The 7,744-nt window shown below is 34.6% G+C and overlaps 1 protein-coding gene across 1 annotated transcript; it reads left to right on the top strand.

Moving 5' to 3' along the window:
• Positions 1–569: 569 nt before the first annotated feature.
• LOC110100320 (stromal cell-derived factor 2-like protein) lies at positions 570–6,254 on the top strand. Its single transcript, XM_020827765.2, has 6 exons — positions 570–824; positions 902–1,042; positions 3,334–3,474; positions 4,842–4,891; positions 4,986–5,115; positions 5,843–6,254. The coding sequence occupies exons 1-6, from the start codon at positions 720–722 to the stop codon at positions 5,921–5,923; spliced, it is 648 nt and encodes a 215-aa protein (XP_020683424.1). The 5' UTR covers positions 570–719; the 3' UTR covers positions 5,924–6,254.
• The last annotated feature ends 1,490 nt before the right edge of the window (positions 6,255–7,744 follow it).

Raw genomic sequence — 7,744 nt, 5'->3', positions numbered from 1 at the left:
AAGCGACCAACCGTACATTCCAATTCGAGAGGAAGGGAACATCGTCGAAACGAGCAACTGCAATCCAAACAACTAAGTCAAAGTGAGCTCTTTCATGCTTTCCGGTGAGCTTCTCTCTTGCGAGCGCACATTGATTCCCTTTTTTATCTCAAAACGAGCGATTTTATTTTACTCGAAAATTCTAATGCCACGGAGAATTCTTAATACATTGAATTTCACTTTATTTCTTTTACAATTCATTTTTTTTTACTCCAAGTAAATAGCCTTGAATCATAAAGTTTAATCAACCATAATGTTTTTAATTTGAATTTAAAATTTTCTGATCAATAAGCAATAAGCATCCACCACGTAGGAGTAAACATAGTTGAAGGCCAATCATGTTCTTCCACGTCATCCCTAATGCCACGTATCGCGTCACAATTCGTCTGCTACTGGCATTCAGACGTGTCCGCTTTCCCCGAAGTCTCAGTCGTTTAATTTCGGAACCACACCTTTAGTTCGAAAAGCGAAGCACATCTTCTCTTCCCAATCGCCGACGAGCCTCCCTCGTCCCCGACCATCCTGTCGCCGTGGCTCCCAACGGGCCACAGTCCCTCCACCGCCGGAAAATTCCAGCAACCAATCCGCCCCGAACCCTACCCTCTGCCCGGACTCGAGCGGCCGACGATATCGTCCTCCCCTTCTGGCAACAGAATTGGTTCCTTCTACTCCTCTTTCTGATGGCGCTTTCCTTATTCGGCCTCGCCATCTTTCTCTACTTCAGTTTACAGCTCGAAGAGGGAGCCCCTATTCCTACGTCTGCGGTCGCTTCCGAGGGCGTGGCGGTCAGTGATCGCCAATAATCCGAGATCTCTGCTTGTTATTTGTATTAGTTTTCTGATCTTGATTGCTTTCTGAATAGATATCATATGGAACGGTTCTTAAGCTTATGCACGAGAGGACCAAATTTCGGCTGCACTCTCATGAGGTTCCATACGGGTCAGGGAGCGGACAACAGTCTGTCACCGGATTTCCCAACGTTGACGATTCTAACAGTTATTGGGTATGCGTTACAGTGCTTGTCGATTTTACCTTTTGATCTATGGATCTATCTTTGGATTCAGTCATGAATTACTAAACAGACTACTGAACAATACTCATTAATAATTCGAATAATATAGTACTTGCAAACTGCAGAGGCCGCTAGATATATAAGGATTTTACTGGCAATCTAGCCATGGTTTCATACCCAGAAAACTGTTTTGTTTGACACGGCAGGTTAGTAAAATGCGTACTAATGTTTCAACGATGATGATTTGGATACTACAACAGAATGTATTTTGTTAGAACACTGTAAATGTTAAGACATAGTATTCCTAAAGTACAATTTGATGTGATTTTAAAATAAATATTATGAATATTGTAGAGCACATACATATATGATTTCATAGCGACCTTTAATGCCATACTTGTAAGTGTTCTAAACCAAGGCGGAATACAATTTTAGAAATGCTAAAATTGTCAAATATCATTGTTATTCTCATTGTTTTAAACATATGGGGAGTATGGTTCACGCGACCAACTTGTTTCTCTAAATTTCTAAATCCTAACCTAGGTCAACTTATTTAATCATGGTAAATTTATCAGTAGCATTGGGTATAAGCCTCTCTATCAAGGCATAGAAGGTGTGCTCATTCACCAAAACCTATGGGGTACATGGTTCATAAGACCTACTAGTCATCCTTTTTCTTAGTACCATGAGACACCCTTGCCTTGCTCCACTTTGAAACTCATCATTGGTAAGGCTAGGGGAGCCTTCTAAGGCATTGATCTAAAAGCTCTTGGGTTTGAGTCACTGAGTCTTTGACTAAAAAAATGAAGATCGCTAACATATTAGTTCAGATCAATACTACAACAACAACAGCAAAAACATCAAGCCTTTATCCCACTATATGGGGTCGGCTACATGAATCATTTTTCTCTATTTTATTCCGTTAAGAGTTACATTCTCATTTAAATCTAATAATGAAAGGCCATTTCTAATATTTTCTAGACATGTCTTTTTAGGTATAACTCTACCTTTCTTAAGATAAGTCAAATTTAAAACATCTACTTTTCTAATCAGGTAATCGGAAGTCCGTCGTTTTATGTGACCAAATCATCTAAAATGACTCTCTCTAATCTTATCTTTTATTGGAGCTACTCCAATCTTTTCACATATGCTCATTTCATATCCTGTCTCTAAGATTACAGCCACTCATCCACCTGAGTATCCTTATCTCTGCAATACTTAAACTTAATAGTATGCTTCTCTTTTAATGGCCAACATTATGCACCATAATGCATTGCAGGTCTAATCAAAATCAAAATCTATGCTCAGTAATAGATGGCCCGATTCAAATTGAACTTGAATTGAGTTGTGCCTAGATCAAATTAGATTAACTTGAGATCAAGTAGAATTTATGCTTTAATATATTGTCCATTTATACATACAGATGTGCATATTTGTTGATTGAATTGAGAAAATTTATGAGAAAATAAAAAATTGATTTAATTAAGTCGACTTTTTGCTCAAATGGAGTTTGAATCAGAATAGATGCCCAACTTGAAGTCAATTGAGAACTGGTTGAGCGTATATTATCAAATTTGAATTTGCTTAAGACTGGATTGAATGGCTTAGAGCGGTCTTGAGTTAGGGATAATATAATTCAAGATTGAATCATTTACATCCCCTTCCTACATCCCACTTTGTTAGTAATACTTATGCACACCCCTCATAATCCTGTTTCTCATTTAGATACTATGTTTTCAATGTTGGTTTGTTTCTTTTTGGGCCACTTATTACAATTTTTTTTCTTCATTTATAGTTTTTTGGTAAATATTTCCTTTATTATCACAATTACTTGTGTCCTCTTATCTCTGTAAACCATTCCATCTCAAACACCTGTTTAAAAACCCAGTTAAAAATTTGGCAGAGGCATAAACATGTACAAGTTGAAGAGTAAGATAATGATGTTGAGGAGAATAAATATGCTATTGGAAGAATTAATTACCATTTTATATTGGTTCAACGTTGAATCACAACTTTTATGCATAATTATTGACTAAACAGACGGGCCTTGTTGCAACTTCTTCCATACTATTCTTAACATACTTCCTATAGTCTTCATATACAGCTCTTTGCAGCCGCCTTATGTTAAATGAGCATCAAAATTTTCAGGTGCAGGAAAATTGATTTTTCTTAAACAATCAAATTGATAAAAAAAGCTGACTCGGGAATGCTGTAATCTTTCAAAAAATTTTCCATAATGTTTCTTTTACTTATTAAAGCATTTCTTTGATGAAAACCTACAGATTGTGAGGCCTATACCAGACTCGTCTTCCAAGCAAGGTGACGCAATACCACATGGAACTATTATTCGTTTGCAACATATGAGGACTCAAAAGTGGTTGCACAGCCACTTGCATGCATCCCCTATTTCTGGAAATTTGGAGGTTAGGTTTCTGGGAATTTCAGTCGCTTTTAATTTTTTGAGAAGTTATGAGCCACTTTCTCTCATGTTTTGTCATCCAGCCAAAATAAAAATACAGTCTGTATGTTTTAAATGAATACGAATAAGCTTTCCTGAATACACAATGATTCATGTGTATTAGATTTACAAAGCCTTCAAGTTTTTCAAGAAAGCTTCAACTTCATTATCATCCTCATAAAGTTCTTTTGCCTCAATGGGTTTAGAAATGAAATGAAAGGTTGAAAGGAAATAGAAGTCTATATAGTTTTTGCCTGAGAATGAGCATTCTAGACCTCTAGAGTAGGTTAAGTTATAATGGGTATGAAGCCGATAGGCTGGAGTTTGGTATCAAGTAATGTCACTCATAACTTCTCTTGAGCAAGTGCAAGCTGTTAGCATGTGAAATCATATCTGGAAATACGAACTTAATATGAAACTTCTAAGTTTCTTCTCCTTTGAGCATCTTAAATTAGCTCTTTGGGTTGCTGCTCATTGAAACCTGGGTAACAAGCCAAGCTTGCTTTCTAACTTGATGGACCAAACCTGTTTTTTTTTTTTTTTTTTTTGGCTTAAATAAATATTAATTGTTATTTTTTTGTTAGCTACAGCCTACCTAGCTTTATAGGTCTTCACACTTATCCTTCATAGAGAATCTAAACTATAATCTCAATGTACTGCAGCAAGTATGGTTTTTGGATTATTTTTCATTCACATCTTTTTAACTTATGTTGTTTATATAGCTTTGAAATATCGTATTTAATTACACAGAGTGATACAAGCAAGACATTAGAAAGAGAAAATAATGAAGAGGATAGATTATCATCTGGATTGCTGCAGCTAAGAAAGGGGGTACAGCTTGTTGGAGAGAGGAAGAGGGGAGGATGGAGGGTTTTGTAGGGTGAGGCAAATAATAAAGATAAAAGATTGATGAGATTGATGAATTTATAATTTATTGATGTTAAGTGAAATTAATAAGTAACTCATATTTAAGATATAAATATCATATGGGTTAACTGTCTTAATCCTGAAATGTGATATTTTACTACTTAGCATGGTGCAAAATCAGTAGTGAAAAATTAGTATCAAGATGACATTGATTTCCCTGAGCAAATAAAAGTCAAGGTAGACCTAAAAATGCTTGGTTAGAAAATATTAGAAATGATCTCTCTTTATTAGATTTAAATGTGAATTTGACTTTTAACCAGACACAATGACGAAAAAGGATTCATGTAGCTGACCCCACGTAGTGGGACAAAGGCTTGATGCTGTTATTGTTGTTGTGGAAGTTCCTGTCTTAAGCTTCCAGTAAGTTGCAAATTTATTCTATTGACAACATATCGAATATTATAGGTGAGCTGTTTTGGGGGAGATGGTCAGTCAGATACCGGAGATTACTGGCGGTGGGTATTAGCTGCAATCTTCTCTTTTCTCCTCTTCCATGCTGAAATTCTGACTTCATGTGGCTTGTTTTCTGTCATGGAAATTGCACTGCAGGCTTGAGATTGAAGGGAATGGAAATATCTGGAAACAAGATCAAAGAATAAGACTAAAACATGTTGATACTCTTGGCTACCTACACAGCCATGATAAGAAATATACCAGAATTGCTGGAGGGCAGCAAGAGGTAAATAACTCATTATTAGTTTTTCCATTCTTTCTTCTTTCATCTTTTTCTATATTTATTTTACATTTTATTTTGGGTGAATTTTGGTGGATTTGCATAATAATTCTTATATAACATACTATTTTGCAAATCATATAACAATATCACTAAAATGAACTTATATTTTGATGTCATTTAAAAATTAAGATGTTATATAAATAAATATAAAAAATTTTATGGTAGGTATGTAAATATTTAAATAATATATATATATATATATATATATATATATATATAAATTAGGAGTTTCAATTTCAGTCACGGGTCTGGTTCGGGTTTGACCTCGACACTATTCGGATCAACCTAAACCCGACCCATTTTTGCAAACAGGTCGGTTTTCCGGACTCGGACACTTCGGGTCCGGGTAAACCCGACTCGACCCGAATGACCCGGGACGGACAAAAAACTGCTAATTTTCGGGTCCAAAAACAGGTCAATCTCGGGTTGCTGGGTCAAAAACGGGTTTTCAAGTAAAAAACGGATCAATTTTGGGTCAACAGGTCAACCCGAACCCGACCCGATTTTTGAAACAGGTCAAATTGTTGAACACGAATCTGACCCGTTTCGGGTTCGGGTCAACCCAAACCCAAAATTTTTGGGCCGGGTTCAGGTCTGGTCCAATATTGAGACCCCTAATGTAAATCCCCTTTTTATTTAATCTCTAAACAATAATCTGTTTCTCTTCCAGGTTTGTGGGATTAGAGAGAAGAAACCTGACAACATTTGGTTAGCGGCAGAAGGAGTCTATCTTCCAGTTCAAGGAAGTTGAATAGCGGCTTATATTTTCAAAGCTTCCGAGCTTTAGTTGAGAGGTTCTATCATTTCATGACATAGTGGTAGGTCTTGCTATTTTATTGTTCTCTTCTGTACTATCAAATTCTGCAATATATTTTGGGCAGCAGATTGACTATATGTGCAACTGGCCATCCATTCTACCAACTATATTTTTTAGAGGATTTGCCTTGTGAGGGTTATCCAAAGTGGTGCAAAGGGGAAAAAGCCCACAATAATCCTCTAAATTACTATCTACATCGACCAAAAAAGCATATGAAAGTTCATTTATGAACTGATCCAAACAAGCTTTTTGATTGGCTCCTCTACTGAGAATTTGATCCATCTTTGTTGTTGCTGGGTATGGTTTTTAGTGGTTTGGAGATACTTTATGTGATTATTAGAGATTTAATGCCCTAAACTTGACCAATTTTAAGGTAAGTGGTGCAAAGAGATGCAAAGAATAATTAAAAAAACTGAAAGAGTAAACAGGTAAAATTCAGAGGTATCTTTATGTGACATTTGGCTTAGATGCGGCGAAATCAGAAATCAAGGCATTTTTCCTTAGCGATGCGAGTCATAAGCCTCGAGGCGTAAGACTCAAAATAGACAAATAAAAACACATGAACAAACTAATAATTCATAAAAATTGACCAAAGTAAAATAAAACATCAACATATTTATTTGATTTGTCATTATAAATATATAAGCTACAATTCTCAATATTAAATGTTATTATAAAATGAAATTTTGAAATGAGGTTTAAAATAAACATTCATTTAAAACTTAAATACATCATAAATATTATTATTCATGGCAGTCTCATTCTTACTTTTGTATTCTTTATAATAGTCCTCGTATGTAATAATTATATCATCATCGAATTCTAACTCATTATCATCTTCTAAATATTCATCAATTATAACGTTTATTTTAACTTCCCATATTAATTAAGATTAGATTCAATGTAATATAAAATTTTTTTTTCTTCTGATCATTAAATGCATGCCATGCATGGCTCCTTTTTCAATTTTAAATATTTTACTATTTTTAATAATTATCGATTCATCATTAGAAAATATATTATTAAAAACCAAATGATTCATTAATTATTCTTCTCTATAATTTGAAGTGCTTCTTTTTCTAGTTTTTATTAAATATAACACAAACATTCAACCTTACTCATTCATTTATAGTTAATTTGTTCATTCTCTTTGTATAATAGAATAAAGTATACACATATTATTATTAATAATATATAATAAAAATTTATAAAACTTAACTATAATGTGGCGTTGCCTCGAAACACCTTAAGCCTCGAGGCGTGCGCCTCATTTCCAGCGAGGCTTAAGCCTCTAGGCGCTCATTGTGCCTCAATTTGAGGTGAGCCTCAAGGTGCGCACCTCGAATGATTTTTTAAACCATACTTAGATGCGTGACATGATCTTAGCGATTCAAAATTAAATCATAAATACAACTTAAAAAGAGAACATTCTAAATCATATGAAAAAGAAGTTTCATATCCACCACCACCAACAACACCATCAAACCTTTATCTTACTACAAGGGATTAGCTATATGATTTTTTTTCTCCATTGTCTTATTAAGAGTCAAATTCTCATTTAAATAAAAAACAAATCATTTCTAATACTTTTTAATCAAGTCTTTTTAGGTCAGCCTTCACCTAATTGGGTCATCAGTAACACTAATTAGTTATGGGTGATTAATAATTGTGTAGGATAACAGTGCTGAAATTAGATGAGACTTTAAAAGCATTTATAATACAGCATCTAAAATAATTTCAATGACTTGAATCACC

This window comes from Dendrobium catenatum, unplaced genomic scaffold (assembly GCF_001605985.2).
Source record: "Dendrobium catenatum unplaced genomic scaffold, ASM160598v2 fragScaff_scaffold_1220, whole genome shotgun sequence".
Classification (NCBI taxonomy): Eukaryota; Viridiplantae; Streptophyta; class Magnoliopsida; order Asparagales; family Orchidaceae; genus Dendrobium; species Dendrobium catenatum.
This window is presented reverse-complemented; position numbering and strand designations above follow the sequence as displayed.

Excerpts from the sequence above, each read along its gene's own strand:
- LOC110100320 (XM_020827765.2), top strand. The coding sequence starts at position 720 with ATGGCGCTTTCCTTATTCGGCCTCGCCATCTTTCTCTACTTCAGTTTA. Across the intron at positions 1,043-3,333 it reads ACGATTCTAACAGTTATTGG|ATTGTGAGGCCTATACCAGA; the intron begins GTATGCGTTACA and ends GAAAACCTACAG. Across the intron at positions 5,116-5,842 it reads TTGCTGGAGGGCAGCAAGAG|GTTTGTGGGATTAGAGAGAA; the intron begins GTAAATAACTCA and ends TTTCTCTTCCAG.